The following is a 20,759-nucleotide window of genomic DNA, read 5'->3' on the forward strand; positions in this document are numbered from 1 at the left end:
CGGTATGTTCTTCCATCTGTTTATGTCTTCCTCTATATCTTTTTTCAACGTCCTGTAGTTTTCTGAGTAGAGGTCTTTTACCTCTTTAGTTAAGTTTATTCCTAGGTAGCTTAATTTTTTTGGTGCAATGGTAAACGGGATTGTTTTTATAATCTCTCTTTCTGAAAGTTCACTATTGATGTATAGAAATGCCTCAGATTTCTTGGGGTTAATTTTGTATCCTGCTACATTGCCAAATTCATGTATTAAGTCTAGTAGCTTTTTGATGGAATCTCTAGGGTTTTGTATGTATAATATCATGTCGTCTGCAAATAAGGACAGTTTTACTTCCTCTTTTCCAATTTGGATGCCTTTTATTTCTTCTTCTTGCCGAATTGCAATGGCTAACACTTCCAGTACTATGTTGAACAGGAGTGGTGAGAGGGGGCATCCCTGTCTTGTTCCTGTTCTTAGGGGAAATGGTGTTAGTTTTTGTCCATTGAGTATGATGTTGGCTGTGGGCCTGTCATATATGGCTTTTATTATGTTGAGGTATGATCCTTCTACTCCCACCTTGCTGAGAGTTTTTATCAAAAATGGGTGTTGAATTTTGTCAAATGCTTTTTCTGCATCAATTGATATGACCATGTGGTTTTTTTCTTTCAATTTGTTTATGTGATGTATCACGTTTATTGATTTGCGGATATTGTACCATCCTTGCATCCCTGGGATAAATCCTACTTGGTCATGGTGTATGATCTTTCTGATGTACTGCTGGATCCGATTTGCTAAGATTTTGTTGAGGATTTTGGCATCTATGTTCATGAGGGATATTGGCCTGTAATTCTCTTTCATTGTGTTGTCTTTACCTGGTTTTGGTATTAGGGTGATGCTGGCTTCATAGAATGAGCTTGGAAGTGTTCCTTCCTCTTGAATTTTTTGTAGTAGTCTGAGGAGGATAGGTTTTAGTTCTTCCTTGAATGTTTGGTAAAACTCCCCTGTGAAGCCATCTGGTCCTGGGCTTTTGTTTGCTGGAAGCTTTTTGATGACTGCTTCCATTTCTTCCATAGTTATTGGCCTGTTGAGATTTTTAGATTCTTCCTGATTGAGTTTTGGAATGTTGTATTTTTCTAGGAATTTGTCCATTTCCTCCAGGTTGTCTAGTTTGTTGGAGTAGAGCTGTCCATAGTATTTTTTAACAATCATTTGTATTTCTGTGGGGTCTGTTGTTATTTCGCCTCTATCATTTCTGATTTTATTTATTTGGGTCCTCTCTCTCTGCTTCTTGGTGAGTCTGGCTAGAGGTTTGTCAATCTTGTTTATCCTTTCAAAGAACCAGCTCTTGGTTTCATTGATTTTCTGTATTGTTTTTTTGGTCTCTATGTCATTTATTTCTGCTCTAATCTTTATTATCTCCTTCCTTCTGCTCACTCTGGGGTTTTCTTGTTGCTCTCTTTCTAATTCTTTGAGTTGTAGAGTTAGATGATTTACTACCATTTTTTTCTTGTTTTTTGAGATAGGCCTGTAGAGCTATAAACTTCCCTCTCAGGACTGCTTTCAATGTGTCCCATAGGTTTTGGATTGTTGTGTTTTCATTGTCATTAGTTTCCAGGATGTTTTTAATTTCTTCTTTGATCTCATTGGTAACCCAATCAATATTTAATAACATGCTATTCAGCTTCCAGGTGTTTGAGTATTTTGGGTTGTTTTTATTGTAGTTTATTTCTAGTATTATGCCATCGTGGTCTGCGAAGATGCTTTTTATGATTTCAATCTTCTTGAATTTGGGGATACTTTGCTTGTGACCCAATATGTGGTCTATTTTTGAAGATGTACCATGAGCACCTGAGAAGAACGTATATTCTCTGGCTTTGGGGTGAAGTGTTCTGAAGATGTCTATTAAGTCCATCTGATCTAGTGAGTCATTTAGGATTGCTGTATCTTTGCTGATTGTTTGTTTAGAGAGCTTATCCAGTGCTGTCAGTGGTGTATTAAAGTCTCCTACTATGATTGTATTGTTGTCGATCTCTCCTTTGATATCTTCCAGGAGTTTTTTTATGAATTTGGGTGCTCCTACATTGGGTGCATATATGTTTACCAGGGTTATATCTTCTTGTTGTATTGATCCCTTTAGTATTATGAAGTGGCCTTCCTTATCTCTTGTTAAGGCCTTCACTTTGAGGTCTATTTTGTCCGATATAAGTATTGCTACCCCAGCTTTCTTTTCCTTTCCATTTGCCTGAAAGATATTTTTCCATCCTTTCACTTTCAGTCTGTGTGAGTCACTTCTAATGAGGTGGGTTTCTTGTAGACAGCAGATGTATGGGTCATGTTTTTTTATCCATTCAGCCACTCGATGTCTTTTGTTTGGAGCATTTAGTCCGTTTACGTTTAAAGTTATTATTGAAAGGCACTTGTTTGTAGCCATTTCTTTTTTTGTGTGGCTGTTTTCTTTCTGAGCTTTTTATTTCTTATTTTTATACCAGTCCCTTTAGCATTCCTTGCATTGCTGGCTTGGTGGTGATAAACTCCCTTAGCCGTTTTTTGTCTGTGAAGCTTCTTATTTCCCCTTCAAGTTTGAATGATAGCCTTGCTGGATAGAGTATTCTTGGATTCAGTCCTTTGCTTTGCATCACTTTGTAAATTTCAGTCCATTCTTTTCTGGCCTGATGTGTTTCTGTTGAGAAATCATTTGACAGTCTAATGGGAGATCCCTTGTATGTAACTTTCCGTCTCTCTCTTGCAGCCTGTAAGATTCTCTCTTTGTCCTGAACATTTGCCATGGTGATTATGATGTGTCTTGGTGTGGGTCTTTTCGGGTTCACCTTGTTTGGGACTCTCTGGGCTTGTGTGACTTTTTTCTTCCCCACCTCAGGAAAGTTTTCTGATATTATTTCTTCAAGTAGGTTTTCTAATCCTTGTTCATCCTTCTGTTGTTCTGGTACTCCTATTATTCGTATGTTGTTTCGTTTCATGTTGTCCCAAAGCTCCCTTAGGCTCTCCTCCTGTCTTTTAATTTTTTTCTCCAATGGCAGTACATTTTGGGTGTGTTTTGCTTCCTTGTCTTCTAATTCACTAATTCGGTCCTCCGCTTCTCCTAGTCTACTGTTGATACTTTCAATGGAGTTTTTCATTGCAGCTATATCACTCTTCATTTCTTCTTGGGTCTTACTTAAGTTGTTGATTTTTTCATCTGTTTCTTCTAGCTTCTCCCATATGTTATCGATTTTTTCATCTGTTTCTTCTAGCTTCTTTCATATGTTATCGATTTTTTCATCTGTTTCTTCTTGCTTCTTGAAGAGGTTGTCGATTTTTTCCTCCATCCAGTTTATGCACTCTAGGACCCTTATTCTGAATTCTTTATCTGTCATGTTGCATGCCTCTGTATTACTTAGCTGCTTTTCTGGAGAGTCCTCCTTCTCTTTCCTTTGGGGGTTTCTTTGTCTACCCATGTTTGATCTCACTGACATATCTAGATGTTGAGTCGTTCAGTGGTTGCTCCCTGGGTGGCAGTGACTCCTTGGTCTGTGGTTGCTCTTCGGGCGGTTGCGGTAGCTGCTGCTCTTCAGTTGGCAGCAGCTCCTCTGGTGGGTGCTGTTCACAACTGTGGTGGTTCTTCTGGTGGTGGGGCGAGCTTTCACGTACAGCTGCTGTTCCTCAGCAGAGGATGTGGTGCTCAGGAGGTTGCTGTTGCTTGGATCTGCTGCATTGATTTAAAGGCACAAAATACAACACAACAAGGCACCACGTACCAGGCACTATACACAAATATATTCACGATATTAATAACTGCAAATAAAGGTGACCACCTGAATTAAGAGAATTAGGGGATAAGGAAGAAGGAAGAGAAAAAGATAAAAGAAAAAAAAGAAAAGAAAAGTAGGGACCAAAAAAAGGAGTGCAAAAATGAAATCGGGAAAAAGGAGGGGGGAAAATAAAAGCGAGAAAAGAAAAGAAAAGAAAAAGAGCGAAAAGAGAGAATGAAGTGGAAGAGGGGAAGAGACTTTTATATGAGGAGAATACTCCTATAGAACAGCCATTAATCCCAACAAATTCCAGCAACAGCTCCCTGGATATGAATGCAAACTAGAAACAACCAATAATATAACAATGAAAATAGAATGGAGAACACTAATCCCAAAATAAAATAAAGAGAAAATAAAATGGCACTTTAAAAAATGGTAAAATGGTAGCAGTAATAATACTGGTTAAAAAATAAGAAGGTAGTAATTAAAAGGGTAAAATCAGGTGATGGAAAAAGAAAAAAAAAAACAGAAAAAAAAATTGATTTCTTAGTTAAAAAGTGAAAAAAGAAAAAAAAAATGCAGTAGTGAAGGTCCTTCGGTTCTTCTATTCTTCAGTGTGGCTCGCCTTAGACCTTCCAGGTATTCAGGAGAGTGTTGAGTTTCCCTGCGATATACTGTTCCTCTGTGTTGTGAACCACAGTCCTTATTTTAAAGCAGGTCGCATTTATTTCCCAGACTGCCTTATTTTGTGTTTAGCAAAGAGTCAGTTTGTGGGTCAGCCTCTGGGTGGCAGTGTTCTGGGGTTGGCCTCTGGGGCTATAGGGCCTCTCTTTCCAGTGGAAGTTCACTGCCCAGAGCTGACTGCGTAATAGTTAGTTACCTGCGCTATGTTGTTGCTGGGATTGAAAATCCCTCTATAGGCCAGACCCTGTTAACTCCCAGGGACTGATAAGGTTATTCTAATCCTTGATCTTGTACAGGGTGGAATCTGGGTGTGGCTGTGCTCCTTGCCTGGGGGCCGAGGGAAGGAGCCTCACTCTCTGGAGAGAATGGCTGCCCCAGTCTTGGGCTCAGGGGTGTCTCAGCACTCAATTCGCTGCCACCTCTCCCGGCTCCCCCTCTCTCCCCAGTCTCTCCCCAGATTCCACTCCTCCGCACACTCTCCCTCTCTTCAGCACAGGTGAGTGTCTGTATCCGAAATGTCCCATGAACAGGACATTTGTCAGTGAAAACAGACAAACAAACGCCGGGCGCGGAAACGGGGAAGGCTTGGTTTCTGTAAGCTTCTTCTCTTACCGGGACTGCATGGTCAGGTCAGCTCTTCAGGCTGCCCCCTTTAGGCTCAGTCCTCCGCGGTCACAGAACCCAGCTCTCAATTTCCCTGGCGGCGCCAGGAATCCCGCGGTTCTCCTTTCCCCTGTCAGGGGCTGTGCCTGTCCCAGGGGACGCGGCTGTCTGCCACGCGGTCTCCCTCCGACTCTCTGGGCTCAGAGGTCTGGCAAACTTTCCTGCCCAAATCCCTGGTTTTTTTTACCTTTCCAGGGGAGTTCTGCTCTTCCCGGTTGCAAATCCTCTCACCAGCTGAGCAATTTCTAGATCAGTTCTTTATTACCTCACTCGTAGACCATTGCCATTGGTCATTTGCAGAGCTTCCCCAATCCCAGTCCTTCTGTGCAACTGCCAGATTAATGCTCACATTACCTGTAATGTGCTCCATTATCATTCAAGTTCAGTAAATCTTCAGACTAACATGTCCAAACCTTCCTTTCTAGACTTAAACTCCTTTGTGTTCCCTGTGTTCGGATCCCAATATACTATTTTTTGTTCTCTTAACATGCTGTATACTTTTCCGTTTCTATGTCTTTGTTCTTCCTCTTACACTTCTCTTATTATAGGAAATACAAGCTGAGGAGAAAGTGGCCCCTTATAAAAGGGTGGTCCCTCCACATGTAGTTGAGAAAGACTGTATGGAATATAAACCATTATTGATGAGAGGGTATTACTCATGTGAATGGTGTAGGGACAGTCAAATGGTAAGAATCTCTGTTCTCTGTTGAATTATGTTCCTGAAGTGTTTGTCATTTGACACCATGCCCCAGCAGATTCATAGGACGCAAAACCATAGTCATACATTCTGGTGTTATGTTTATAAGATTGTATTTTTTATTTTTTTTTTCAGAGAGAGGAAGAGAGATGGAGAGAGAGAAATATCAATGATCAGCTACCTCCCGCACACCCCCTACTGGGGATCAAGCTCATAACCCAGGCATGTGCTCTGACCTGGAATTGAACTGTGACCTCCTAGTTCATGGGTCGACGCTAAACCACTAAGGCACATTGGCCAGGCTCTTTGTATTATTGATTGAGAGATGTCCTTAATTGAGATCAGATATTGTCAGTAATGACCAAAGAAAGTTACCTTGTTTTTCAGTTACAATTATTTTGATGGGCAAGCACATTTTTATTTTTAAGTATTTGTTTGTGAAATATCTATAATAGAGAAATATTTTGAGTCTAGTCCTTTTTGTGAAATAATTCTTTTGCCCCAAATCATTGGGTTTAAAAAATTTTTGGCATTTGGTCTGAGATAGATTATGGATAAGAATGGAAAGAACTGCCCTAACTGGTTTGGCTCAATGGATAGAGCGGCGGCCTGCAGACTCAAGGGTCCTGGGTTCGATTCCGGTCAAGGGCATGTACCTTGGTTGTGGGCACATACCCAGTAGGGAGTGTGCAGGAGGCAGCTGATCGATGTTTCTCCCTCATCGATGTTTCTGGCTCTCTATCCCTCTCTCTTCCTCTCTGTAAAAAATCAACAAAATAAAATAAAAATAAAAATAAAAAGAATGGAAAGAACTATTTTCTACCCTATTTGAGATGTAGGAAACAAGTTTTACTTGTGTTTTCACAAGTATTTATGTATGTTGCAATTATATAACTTAAGTGAATATCGTAGAATATTGGTTTTTTACTCTTGAAATTCAAAGCTTTCCCTCTTTAAATTTATATCTTTCCCAGTTTAGTTGATGACGTTTTAAGTTCTCCAGAATAGAAATATTATTTGACTTCTGCCGGGAGCCGGTCCATCTTTGCTGTTTCAAGGGACCTGGCATATATGGCATACGGTTCTTAATATGTTTGCTCACCTTCTTGGCGCTGTGTTTTAACCAAGGTCACCTCTCCGAGAAAGGTTGAATCCCCAGGTAGGGATTTTCCCCTGAAGTTAGGGAGGGAATAAAACCCCTCAACTAAGTGCCAGGTGGGTAATTAATCACTTTAACTACGAACAATCATGCTTAAGCTACATAATCTTTACTCCCTGGAATGGAGATAAGAAACGCCCTAACCTTTGTAATAGAGATTGATAGGATTGAATCAACTGGTATAAATACAGATGTAACAAGACAGCAACACACAGAACTTATAAGACAGAACTTAGAACACAGGGCTTGGAAGACAGGACCAAGAGAGACAGAGCCTGGGCACAGAACCTACACAGAACGTTCTCTAGAGACAGAAGAACTTCGCTGGCGAGAGCATGCCGGAGGATCCTGGACAGGGAGTGGCCTCGGAGCCTGGAGGCGGAGCCTGGTGAGAGAGCATGGCAGGGGATCTTGGACTGAACCTGACTGCGGAGATTGGCAGGAGAGCCTGACTAGAACCTGGTGACTGAACCTGACTGGAGAACCCAAGCAGAACCTCTCTGGAGATCGAGACCAGAACTTGGCTGGAGATCCTGGCTAGGCTGCTGATCAACTGAACGCTGTCTCCATGTCATTCCTTCTTCGCCGACTCCTTCCACACCTTTGGGGACCCCTGGACCTGCTGGGGTTGGACCCCGGCAGACTTCAATTGAAATCTTTAATAGTAAAGTCCATTAAGCAAGCTTTCTTATTGAAGTAGATATAATTTAATAGGGTAGATTTGTTTAACAGTTTAGACTAATTTTTAACTTACAAAGAAGTCTTAATTTATTGATAATGTACTTTTTTGTTTTAAAGCACAGTGTAAGTGTGAGCCTCAGATTTTTAAAATCAAAATTGTTAGATGATTTGAAGGCAAGAGAGTCTTTAAATGGTACTTGCTTGGTAATTCTAATTGAAAATATTCCATGCAAATATCTTGCTCAGTGAGGCTAAAAGTTAGCCTTGAATTTTTGTTGATTACACAGCACGGCATGGGTTTAACAAACTTTACATACTTAACCTGTTCTGTGGTTTAAATTTCAAACCTCTTTGCGATAGTTTCCTCTTAGGGAGCATATTTGGTGCTTGTCGTGTAAGATCTTTTTTTCTCTACTTGCTTTTTTAAAAAAAATCAGCATGAAAATGAGCATGTATAATGCATAAAAAATCTTTACAGATATATTTACAGATATAATACAAACATAATTTTGTTTGTATTATTTGGAGCTTAATAAGAATTTCCAGGATCTTTTATTATTTGAAATGACATATATTAAATAAAAAATTAGTTTCTTAACCCTGTAACTTTGTATTTCATTTTGAGAATGTTGATGTGTTGAGGTGTATAATCGAATACTATAGAAACAAAATGGGAACTTGAGGGTGATGAATTGATAACTAGGTATTTTTGTAGTGAGATTTTAAGATCAGTTACTGTTGTCCTTATAAAAGACTAATACAGTCACTCAGCTGTTAAAAACCTAATTCTCTATTTAAAAAAATATATACAAAAACAAATTATCTGTGTTTCTGCCTGATATCTTCTCAAGTACTAACACAATGGAAACAGTGGGTGATCTGTCAATGTGTTTGGTTTGTCAATGATGGTTTTGTATAAATATTGGGAGGGTAAGGAATAAAATTCACACAGTAAAATATGATTTCATCTGCCTTTTCTCTGCAGCTCCATGGCTCATGCTGCGGTGTGAAATTCTCATTTTACACACTTTGCAGGCGGAGCACATGAATTATGCATTGAGCAAGAAAAATCTCCTGCCTCAAGTCCTATATGCATTTACCCAGGTTCTGTCTCTATTACCAAGATGAATTGCAAATGGAGAAATGTTTGATGGAATAGGGCTCTTAACTTCTTTGTTTAGAATTCAGATTTTTATTTTTATAGTAGATCCTTTAAGTATGAAAATGTTTTGAATTTACTATGGATTTTTTAAAATGAAAAATGAAATATAACATAAGAGAGGAATGCCAAGCACATCATGAAGCTTTTTATAGCCTGGATTCAAAATGCAAGGCTTTTTCAATTTAGTAGAAATGACCATTATCTATTGCTAATGTTGTATTTCAGTCATTGGTTATTTGCTGTTCTCAGAAAGTCAATGAAATTCTGTCCTTTTGAGAGCCATTTTTTCTTTATGTTTTAGGTTTTAAACCAATTTCACATGCAGCTCTGTCCTGTGTTGTATGTGACCTGATGTGTATTTAATAGATATTGTTACAAACTCTTAGCTGTGAAGTAGAAAATAAGGTATAGACTTGCCTGCAGCTTTAACTTTATCTCAATTGGAAAGGTTTCTAATTTTTCAGGTAGGGAGGTTACAGTTCCATAAAGACAGTCATGCACCATTGTAGCTTATAGGAACCTACACCCATTGTGCTCAGCATAGCATGTTGATAAGTCACAGGGTGATAAGCTCTTTTTGTTATACATTCTTTCTTCACAAGGATGATATTGTAGTTGAGATGACATTTGCTTTCTGAGCCTGTTTTTGTTACTTACAGCTTTTACATTTCAGCTTCATAACTAACATTTCTTCTTTTTTCCCCCGTACCTCTAGAAATTGTTATTCATTTGAGGTGTGGAGAGAGGGGTAAATGCTGTTTATAATAACTAATGAAAATTAAAACCCATCTAGTTGATTTGGAGTTTTCAATGGCAGAAATAATTAACTTGAAAAAAAAATCAATGCAGATGTTTTTATTTAGTGTTTTAATATGTATATTGTGTGAGTCTTGAAAATATTTTTTTCTGAGTATTGGCAGTAGGGGAAAAACAAACAGAACTTAAAATCTTTTTAAAATGTTACCTAACATGAAATTTGGTGTATTGCTCTTGTTCACGTAGGCATGGTGTAGTAATAGCTTGCTAAATTTTCGTGGTTGGAAAAAATACTTCAAACATATTTATAATAATTTACATATACAATAAGCTATAAATTCCTTTGATAAATTATAAGTTATCTGAAGTAGGGACTATGTCTGTTTTGGATATGTTATTTCCGTTGCTTAGCACAGAATCTGATACATATTAAAAATTCTATATATATATATCTATTAACGAATGAATGAATGAATAAACAAAACAGTTTAGCAAAAACTTAAGTTTTGGCCTTTAATTTGAGAAGATTTAATGCGAAAAGAAGGTAAACATTATAAAGAGAAGTGATGACCTTGATTCAAATACATCTATTTAACACCCTAATCTTTGTTTGTCTTTAATTGTTGATGATGCTACTCTGTACTACACTTAATTTTTTTTTTAAAAGATTACACATTTTTTTCTGAATCTCTAAGCAAACTATGTATACCTCAGGCTTAGAGACACTTTTCTAGTCCATGGTTATCCAAGTTTCAAAAATATAGTAGACTGAATAAGCAAATCTGAGGTAGAAGAAGCCCTAATTATGTGCAGGTATGTTTTGAAATACTTCTCTCCCCAAAGGAAAACAGTAAAGAAACTTAGTGAATTCTTTTCATCCTAAAGAGCAGGAACCTGAAAATGTCCGGTCAGGCCCACTTATAGATTTTAATGAATACCTTTGGCAGAAGAAGTCTGACACAACCAACCCCGTGTTGAAATATTAAGTACCTGGTACCATGTATGTCACAAACTACATCTCAGCAAGGCAGAACTATCACATGCCATTGACCATCTCACATATTGTTTGTTTTTTTCTTAAATCAACTTGCTTAAAAATTATTTTCAAAAATATTTGTACTCTTTCTAACAAAGAGCCACATTACTTTTTTTTCTTTTTTTTAGAGAGAGAGGGGAAGGAAGAGAGAGAAACTGATTTGTTGTTATACTTACTTATGGATTTGTTGGTTTCTCCTATGTGCTTTTACCGGAGATCAAACCCTCAACCTTGGCATATTGGAGCAACACACTAACCAACTGAGCAATCTGGCCAGGGCCACGTTACATTTTTTATGTTAGCGAAACGTTGTCCGATTATAAAATAATTCTTTCCCTTTAAGTTTTCTTTTGAAGGTTCTTTATAATCTTTAATCATAAAATATTTTAAAATAATTAACAGTTTGCATGGTGGTTAAGAAATACCGTATGCTAACCAAAATAAAAATTTTGTTTCAAAACAACCATTTTGTGTACCTACATAGAAGTTTGTTTTTCTTATAAGATTATGCAGAGGAAAACGTTTGTTTTAAAACATAAAGGACTACCTCATAGGTTTTTTTAAATAGAACATGCAATAAATTATATATTTCGTATTTTATAGGAGAAAGAAACAAAAATAAAGCAAGATAGAAATCTTGTTACCAAAGATGTTTCACTTCTTGATCTAGATGATTGTAAGTATTAAAATTAAAATTTTTTCTTCTGTGTTTAGTGACATGTTTTATTTTTGGAGTACCTTTCATTTACATGTCTCAAAGTATATTAACATCTATTATAAAAAAATTATAGATACATATAGCAAGAAAATTTTAGAAATCGGTTTTATTAGTATCTTTTAATCTATTTAATATCTTTATTAGTATCTTTTAATCTAATCTGTGTGTTACTTGAATAAATATAATTGTTCAGACAAAAGTGCACGAATTATTTTTAAGATCTTTTCCTTTAGTAATTTATACTTGTTTTAGTAAATAATTATCTATATTTTACAACTTCCTACATTGTTAAATATTGACTGTGGGGATTGAAACATTTAACTTAAGGAGGTAGGGAATTAGGAAAGTAATTACAAATATGAAGTACACCACCATCTTCCACTTGCCACACTTTTGATGGAAACAGAATTAGGTACAAAAAGCTTTTGGAGGCCAGTTTAGCAATACCTATCAGTATTTTAACTGCAAAAAAATCTTTGTCTCAGCACACCCACTTCTAAGAACTTAGAATCATACAAATATACTAACCCAGGTGTGCAAAGATGTATACCCATCTTCTCCTTTGTTGTGAGAAAGAGATAGTGGAATTGACTTTGTTGGTTGGTACATTTTGCACTACAAGAGTAACAAGTAAGACTTAATGAATATTAAACTACTATCATTTTTCAATATAGTTTTCCCATGCTAGAGGTGAGTTATGTTTGTAGGTTGTTTCATTCTTATAAACAGAGCATAAAGCTGTTGTATTTATATCATTTACCTGGACTGTTTCATGACAAATTCCTTAATATAGGGAAATCAAAATATATGATACAGAGACATACTTAATATAGAGAAATTAAAATAAAATTGGAGCCAAATTTGGATAATTTTTCATGTATTGGCGAAGATTTTAAAGTTTACATCATTTTTTTAACTACTGGCGAAGATTTTAAAGCAACATCCATTATTGCAAAGGTTTAGGGAAACCGGCATTCTCCATAAGTTTTTGATAGGCATATAAATAGGTGTAGCTTTTTGGAGTCATTTTAACAATATCTATTAAAATTTAAATTGTATACACCTACCGATTTTGACCTAGCAGTTCTTTTCTAGGAATTTATCTTACAGATGTAGTCAGGGATCCAGCTACCTGAACAGGTAACAACTTAGATATAATAGAGTTGCAAAGTATAGTAACAAAATGAGGAGGGAAACAAAAAGCTACAAAGGCTTGTGGCAGAAGTATGATCTGCACTTACAGATACAGACAAGTGGAGTGTTATGGGAGAAAAGCATTATTGATAATGGTTCTTAAAATATTCACTTCATTTTATACTACTTATTAGCCTGCATATATTAGTTCTCCATTGTCCATGGCAAGCAGTTTGTTGATCAGAAATTAAAAAGTTATTCTCCATTTGCATAAGTTCTAAGCTGTGAGAATTTGATAAGTTTTGAAAGGGGGGCAGAGCCCTAGCAGGTTTAGCTTAGTGGATAGAGCATTGACCTGCAGACTGAAGGGTCCTGGGTTTGATTCTGGTCAACGGCACATGCCCAAGTTGCGGGCTTGATTCCCAGTCGGGGGTGTGCAGGAGGCAGCCAGTCAGTGATTCTCTCTCATCATTGATGTTTCTGGCTCTCCTTCTCCCTTCCTCTCTGAAATCAATAAAAATATTTTTAAAGGAATTTAAAAGGGGGGGCATCTTGTTTCATATAAGAGGCACATCATAATCCACAGAGGTTATTTGTTCAGTACACACTACATACCAGGAAAACTGCAAGTACTGAATTTATTTGTCTTCATTCAGAAAACATTTATTAAATAAACACTTGCTATGATCTAGGTAATCTGCTACACTGGAGTACGGATACAACATTGTCCCTACCCAAGGAACTCTCAGAATGTCATAGGTGAAACACATAAAGTGGCCATTAGATTGACACATCTACACTAATAAAAGAGAAACATGGTAATTGGCGTACGACCGCTACCCTTTTCATTGGCTAATCAGCGAGATATGCAGCGAGATAGGCAGCCAGGCAGCTTGAAACTAACATGAGGCTTGCTTGCCTCAGTGACGGAGGAAACCAACGTTCCCCGCCTGCCGCTGCAGGCCTCTGAGCAGGCAGTTTAAGAAACTCTGTAACAAATGCTGCCGGACTTCAGCCAGCAGATTCGCAACATTGTAAGCAAAGGCCAGAAACCTACTTTCAGCCACGGAGGCCTAAGAGCTGGAGCCAAGCCTCAAGGTAAAGCTGGCCCAGAATTAAAAAAAGAAAAAAGAAAAAAAGGAGCAGTTGGGACCTTCAGTGACCCGCCAGCCTGAAAACAGCCCTCAGCCCCTCACCCAGACTGGCCAGGCACCCCAGTGGGGACCCCTACCCTGAAGGTTGTGTGACCAGCTGCAAACAGCCATCATCCCCTCACCCAGGCTGGCCAGGCACCCCAGTGGGGACCCCCACCCTGATCCAGGACACCCTTCAGGGCAAACCAGCCAGCACCCAACTGTGCACCAAGCCTCTATTCTATATAGTAAAAGGGTAATATGCCTCCCAGCACCAGGATCAGCAGAGCCATGAGGCCTCCCGGCACCGGGATAAGCGTGACAGGGGGCAGCGCCCAAACCCCCTGATCGCCCTGCGGCTCTGTGTGTGACAGGGGTTGGGGCCACAACCTCCCTATCCACCCTGCTCTGTTCGTGACAGGGGAAGGCCCCCCAACCCCCTGATCAGCCCTGCTCTGTGCCTGATAGGGGGGAGCTCCCCAACCAACACCCCCCCCCCCACGGGCCCTGCTCTGTGTGTGACGGGGTAGAGCCATAACCTCCCCATCGGCCTTGCCCTGAGTGTGAGAGTGGCGGTGCCCCAACCCCCTGATCGGCCCTGCTCTGTGGGTGATAGAGGGCGGTGCCCCAACCCCCTGATGGGCCCTGCTCTGTGTGTGACGGGGGCAGCGCCCCAACCCCCTGATTGGCCCTGCTCTGTGCGTGACAGGGTACAGAGCCCCAACCCCCCTGATGGGCCCTGCTCTGTGAGTGACAGGGGGCAGTGCCCCAACCCCCTGATTGGCCCTGCTCTGTGCGTGACAGGGGGTGGTGCCGCAACCTCCCCATCAACCCTGCCTTGAGTGTGACAGGGGACGGTGCCCCAACCTCCCAATCGGCCCTACCCTGATCGTGACTGAGGGTGGCATCACAACCTCCCAATCTCCCTGCTCTGTGCATGACGGGGCGGCGCCCCAACTCCCCAATTGGCCCTGCTCTGAACCCGACCAGGGGCTGCACCTAGGGATTGGGCCTGCCCTCTGCCACCTGGGAGCAGGCCTAAGCCAGTAGGTCGTTATCTCCCGAGGGGTCCCAGACTGCTAGAGGGCACAGGCCGGGGTGAGGGACCCCTCTCCCCCCCGAGTGCACAAATTTTTGTGCACCGGGCCTCTAGTTATAAATAAAATGAGATAGAGATATGCCCAGAATGCTGTTGGGTATTGGAGTACCGAACCCACCTAGCAGTTTCCAGATGTAGCATAAGGCTTGAGCTGAGTGTAAGAATTAGTAAGCAGTTGGAGGTAGGAGAAGAATGTAAGGGAAGTAACTGCAAGGAAGAGTAAGAGCTCTCTGGTGCCTGAAGTAATCATTGTTTCTCTCTGAGGAAGTGTACTTAGCAACCCTAGCAATGGACTGGCTACTAAAAACAGTTCTGTGATTTGAATAAGTAACTTGATATTTCCTTACTCTATCTGTTGAAAATCAGGCCCCTTTAATCAATTGAGTTAATTTATGTTTCATTTTATTCATTTGTAAAGTAAAAAATAAATGGCTGATAATTTCTACAGTTCCATTAGGTTATGAAATTACATGACTATTTCATGAGGTCAGTTGATAATACATTAGAAAATATTTATGCTGAGGTAATGTATGGCCTTATGATAGATTAGGCTTAGAAGTAGCAATATGCCTTCTCTTTTCCAGTCATATTTTATGCTTATGGAAATTAAAATATTTTTGAGTACCCCATACCATGTCATCACAATAGGATGATCATAAAGCAGCAATCATATTCTGGTGCTCTTTTATAGGAAATGTAAACCTATGTAATTACACTATTACTACAACTAACTAATTATGAAGACTTTTAAAAATTTATATCACCCGACAGTAATCATGCTTCAGATATGCCTTATCATATGTGATATCATATTGTTGAGTAAATTGCAGTACAGGCAGTAGCGTGGAGTGGCTAAGAGGACAATGGGGCCTGTCTGAGTTCAAATCCCAGTTCTATTACTTACTAGCTATGTAACTTTGGGCATGTTATTTAATCTCTTGTGCTTTAGTTGCTTTATCTATAAAATTGGGATAATAGCAATACTTTTTTAGAAGCATTAGTAGGATTAAATTAGTTGATAAATGTAAAAGTACTTAAAACTGTGCTTGGCACATGATAAGCATATGTAAGGGTGAGCGATGATGGACAGAGATGATGCCAACAAAGATGCCAACCAGTTAAATGACTTCACATTAAATTATTATATGTGAAAGTTTTACTTCATAAAGTTTAAAGCAAAACTTTAATCAGAAAAATAATTATATAATTATTTTATTAAATATATTTTAATAAAGAAAAAAACTTTTTGTAGAGGTTTTTTCCCCCTCTGAACTTAATGGAACTGGCAAAAGCCCTGTATGCTACCAAAAATATTTTAATTTCTTATTTTAAAAAAAAGGAAGAAAAATAAAAAATGGGTTTTAATCCAAATACCTGGGTTTACATTCTGACAGTCAGTTCAAGTTCTTTTCGAATTCCTCTTCCCCCAGACTGAATCATACTGACACACTGTTTTGTTATTTGCTTCTTTCTCTGTTTATCATACACATTCCTTTCCATGCCATAAATATTCCTTAACAACCTTATTTTTAATGACTGCATGGTTATTCTTTATATTGTTGTAATAAATTCTCTTTAACAGGTTTACTATTGTTACACATGTAACATGTTTCCATTTTTTGCTGTCATAATCAGTGAAGCAATACACATCACCATAAGTATATTATTGCATTATCTCCATGACTGTTTCCTTAAGATAAATTCCCAGGAGTAGAATTGCTGGGACAAACACTTTAAAGAATGTTGTTGGTAAAATTGCCTTCCACAAAGCTTATATGACCTTATACAGTATTAGTATGAGAGTGCCAGATTCCTTATACTCTTACCTTTGCTGAAATTTGTGTTATTTAAAAATTGCCTTTGCCAATATGATAGGTGGAAATGGTATCTCATTTTAATTTCTATGCCATGTTATTTAAAAAAAAAAAACTGCATAGAGTCATTTTGTTTTTTACACATTAATTAAATACTTCAGCATAGTCAGCTGGCCTCAGAATCCAATTTAGAATAAACTTTCAGTGTCAGCTTTCATCTTGCCAGACCTGTTAACAGATGTGCAATCATTTCCTTAATACCAGAGCCTCTACCTTCTAAAATGATATTAAAAGCCTATCTTTAAGAGTCAAACTTGTCTGTGATATGAATTTTCCTCTCTAGTCTTGGATACCTTTTTCCTAAGTCTTTAGCTGAGCCATAGTTGAAATGAGAGGCTTTCTTAACTCACTTTTTATTATTAAACATGGGCATGTAATATTTTGGATGGATGGATGGATGGATGGATGGATGGATGGATGGATGGACAGACAAACATGCATTTAGAATCCACCAGAAAAGTTACCTGCTGCTTGGAAAGGCAACATATTTTGATCCAAGTTAGAAGAACCCATTTCTAGTCCTACTGTGGTTCTACATTCACTTGTTTTATGACCTTGGCAAGCCTTGATCTCCTTATGCCTCAGTTTACAATTTATTTAGTATAAATGTCTTTTCTGTCTTCTTACTGCCATTATCTTACTTCAGTCCTTTTCACATCTTGCCAAAACCATTGTAAATTCTTCCTCACTCCAACCTAAATGTTTTTTCTTCAGTCTGTCCCTTATACTACCACTTGATAGCCTCTTTTTGGTAGATTTTTAACTGTCCCTTTAGTGTACAAGATAAATCCAACCCTCTTAGCTTTCCAATTTTTTACCTCTCAGCCTTTGTTTACATTTTCTTACCCAGTAATTAACCAATTTCTTTCTTTCCTCTTATTCAGATCCTATCTTACTGAAAAACTAGACTTCATTCCCTCCTATTCATGAAGCCTTCTCTTACCACCATATCCCCATTGATCTTTTTTTTTTTTTCCAACTCCCATGGCACTTGCTTAACTGTACGGTGGTTTTCAATATATGTCTAAGGAAGCCTGAGGATCTGTAGCAGCGCTTTGGGCACAGCAAAGGAGTGCAAATGAGAAAGGAAGGGCTCCATTTCTCCTTCACCCAGTCTCCACTGCTTTTTCTATTGTATATGTTGAGATTTTATTTAAGATTTCCTTTGGCCGAAACCGGTTTGGCTCAGTGGATAGAGCATTGGCCTGCGGACTGAAGGGTCCCAGGTTCGATTCCGGTCAAGGGCATATACCTTGGTTGCGGGCACATCCCCAGTCGGGGGGGAGTGTGCGGGAGGCAGCTGATCGATGTTTCTCTCTCATCGATGTTTCTAACTCTATCTCCTTTCCTCTCTGTAAAAACTCAATAAAATACATTTATTAAAAAAAAAAAGATTTCCTTTGAAATTTTTCTTCTTTTGGCAATATCATATGGACTGTATAGTTTTATTTTTTTTACATTAATCATGTGTATCTTTTTTATTAATTAGATGTTCAGTTATTTGAAGACAGGGAACATATCTTGAACCATAATTTGAACATTGTCTCTCCCTTGCTCTCATTAAATATTTATTGCTATTTATTTATTAATACATATTTATTAATTAATATTTGTTCTGTCTAATTTATGGGATATTGTGAGACTAAAATGAGAAAATGATGCTTTGAAAAATGATGTCAAATATAGTATTATTTTGGAGTGAGAATTTGAAGGGAGCTAAAACTTTTTTCACGTTTTCATTTATTTCATTCAGCAAACAGTTGAGCAATTACTTAGTACTAAAAAAAGTCTGCTTATACAGACTAGTGGAAATAAAAACATATAAAGACAAATTTGTATTATGAGAGAAATATGGTTGTAGAAGGATGTCCACACATTTCTATGTAATAAGGAAGGCACATATAAGCTGTGTTTAGGTGAGTCAGGTTGTACTTTCCCTCTAAGTGGTATCTTAATGGGTAGAAGTTGCAAAGTGAACAAGGCAGAGAAGAACCTTCTAGGCAAAGGAAATAAAAAATAAAAGGCTCAAAGATATGAAGTAAGATCTTGGAAAATATTTGATGGCAGCTGATAAAATTGGAGGCAAGCTAGACCTGTGCTTTCCAATTTAGTGGCCACTGGCCATACATAGCTACTAAAATTTAAATTGATTAAAAATAAAAACGCAGTTCTTTAGTCATTATAGCACCACTTCAAGAGTGCCTTAGGGGTGTATTTGCCTCTGGCCATCACATTGGACAGCTCACCTACAAAACATTCCCATCATCACAGAAAGTCCAATGGATAATGCTGAGCTAGATTATAGAGCACCTTGTGCACTTAATTAAAGATTTGGGCTTTTTGCAGGCAATTGTGAGCTTTTCAAGAGTCTTAAGGAGAGCCCTAACCAGTTTGGCTCAGTGGATGAAGCGTCGGCCTGCGGACTGAAAGGTCCCAGGTTCGATTCCGACTAAGGGCATGTACCTTGATTGCGGGCACATCCCCAGTGGGCGGTGTGCAGGAGGCAGCTGATCAATGTTTCTCTCTCATTGATGTTTCCAACTCTCTATCCCTCTCCCGTCCATCTCTGTGAAAAATCAATGAAATATTTTTTTTAAAAAAAAGTCTTGAGAGAAGTAACATAATCAGATTTGCATTTTTAAAAAATTTTCAAACTTTCAGGTATCTGATCTTTAGTACTAGCACATAGCTTTTTTTAAAGAAATCGTTCCAATTTTTATTTATAAAATTAATCAAAACAACAATAGATTTACAGAACCATATATCAATAACAAACCTGGAAGGGGAGAAATATTCCAGAGACACCTTGAAAAGTTTCAAAGGAATACACACCAGGCTAAAAACCTACAGCTAAGCTGTGGCTGCACCACAGGTTATAGTTATTCCTGTATTTTTTCAGTAAGTTCTTTTATTTGCTTTTCTCTTTTCCAACTTGTCGAGGTTTGGCTTTGTGTTCAAAAAATTTTTTCCGATCTTTGTCCAGTTTTAGCCAGTGATAACCACCTTGACCGGGTGAATGCCCACGGGGACAGTTGTGCCCTTAGCCTTCTCACGCTGCACCTGCTCGATGTAGATGACATACTTCTTCCTGTACATCTGCACTACCTTGTGATTTGCTGACCTTTGTAGTGTCCTCCAAACACCGAGACCTCGTGGTCTCTGCGAATGGGCATGGAGCGGACGCTGTACTTCGGCCGCAGCTCCTTGGAGAGCGGGGAAGCAGGATCTCGCGGCGTTGAAGTGGCGTTTCCGGTTTTTGCTGCGGACTTCCTGGTGACCGTCTGGCGCCAGAAGTGCTCCCTAGGTAGTACATAGCTTTTGCTGAAAGTATGATTAGAAGGGAATTAGGTAGCCTGTGTCCCTATAATTATTACAGTGGAGAATAAAATAGAGAAAGTATTTAAACACTCTTTTAAGACTTCTAACTAAACTGGAGAACTCCCTTGAAAGCTATTGTTATTCTTTATATTAGTCTGAAAAAAAAGTTTCTTTTTTTAATTTTTAATTTTTATTTCTTTGAAAAAAATGTTTCTTTACCTTTTTCTTTTAGTGAAGTTGCTGGATGATAAATGTTAGTGATAATGTTATGTGATAAAAGTTTTCAAAAACTATTACTCAAGATATTTATATCCTTATTTTGTTATAGGATTTGCCATTATGTTTTGAAAGCTAAGACTAATAATTGCCATGACTTGTTAATAACTTGACTACATCAAGATGTTAAATAGCATTGCCAAAAATTTATTAATCAATGTAATTTAATTAGACTTACTAACAAAATAAAAATGTTGCTTTTAATAATATGAATTAAATTTTCATGCACATTTGCTAATTTGGGCCTTTTCTTCCAGTTAACCCGGTATCTGTTCCAGTTGCACGTCCCACACCAGCTCTTTCTCCAAGCCTGATAGCTGATCTTGAAGGTTTAAATTTGTCAACTTCTTCATCGGTCATCAACGTAAGTAATTTTCAAAATATATTAACTCAGTTTTTAAATGATGCCATTGAATCGGTTTTATTAAAATACAAAGAATTGAAGTAGATTCTTAGTCTTGGACAATGCCTCCTCTAACACGTGCATTTTTTATTTGACCTTTTTCATTCTGTAAATATTTTTTAATTTGCTCTACTCAAACCATCTCAATTTACTTCTGCAAAGTTATCCACATTTAATTATGTGTACATTTTTCTCTGGCACTGTTCTCTGTAATATATAAGGGTTCTTTGACACTTTGAAT

The 20,759-nt window shown here is 38.2% G+C and overlaps 1 protein-coding gene across 7 annotated transcripts in view; it reads left to right on the forward strand.

Moving 5' to 3' along the window:
* AP3B1 (adaptor related protein complex 3 subunit beta 1) overlaps nucleotides 1–20,759 on the forward strand; it is a 208,541-nt gene that overhangs the window by 119,549 nt on the left and 68,233 nt on the right. For all 7 annotated transcript variants that reach the window (XM_059694255.1, XM_059694261.1, XM_059694257.1 and 4 more), the window contains 2 exons: nucleotides 11,167–11,239; nucleotides 20,373–20,479. In XM_059694255.1, coding sequence (XP_059550238.1) covers nucleotides 11,167–11,239; nucleotides 20,373–20,479 — 180 coding nt within the window. The remainder of the gene's footprint in view (nucleotides 1–11,166; nucleotides 11,240–20,372; nucleotides 20,480–20,759) is intronic.

This window comes from Myotis daubentonii, chromosome 4, assembly GCF_963259705.1.
Source record: "Myotis daubentonii chromosome 4, mMyoDau2.1, whole genome shotgun sequence".
NCBI lineage: Eukaryota > Metazoa > Chordata > Mammalia > Chiroptera > Vespertilionidae > Myotis > Myotis daubentonii.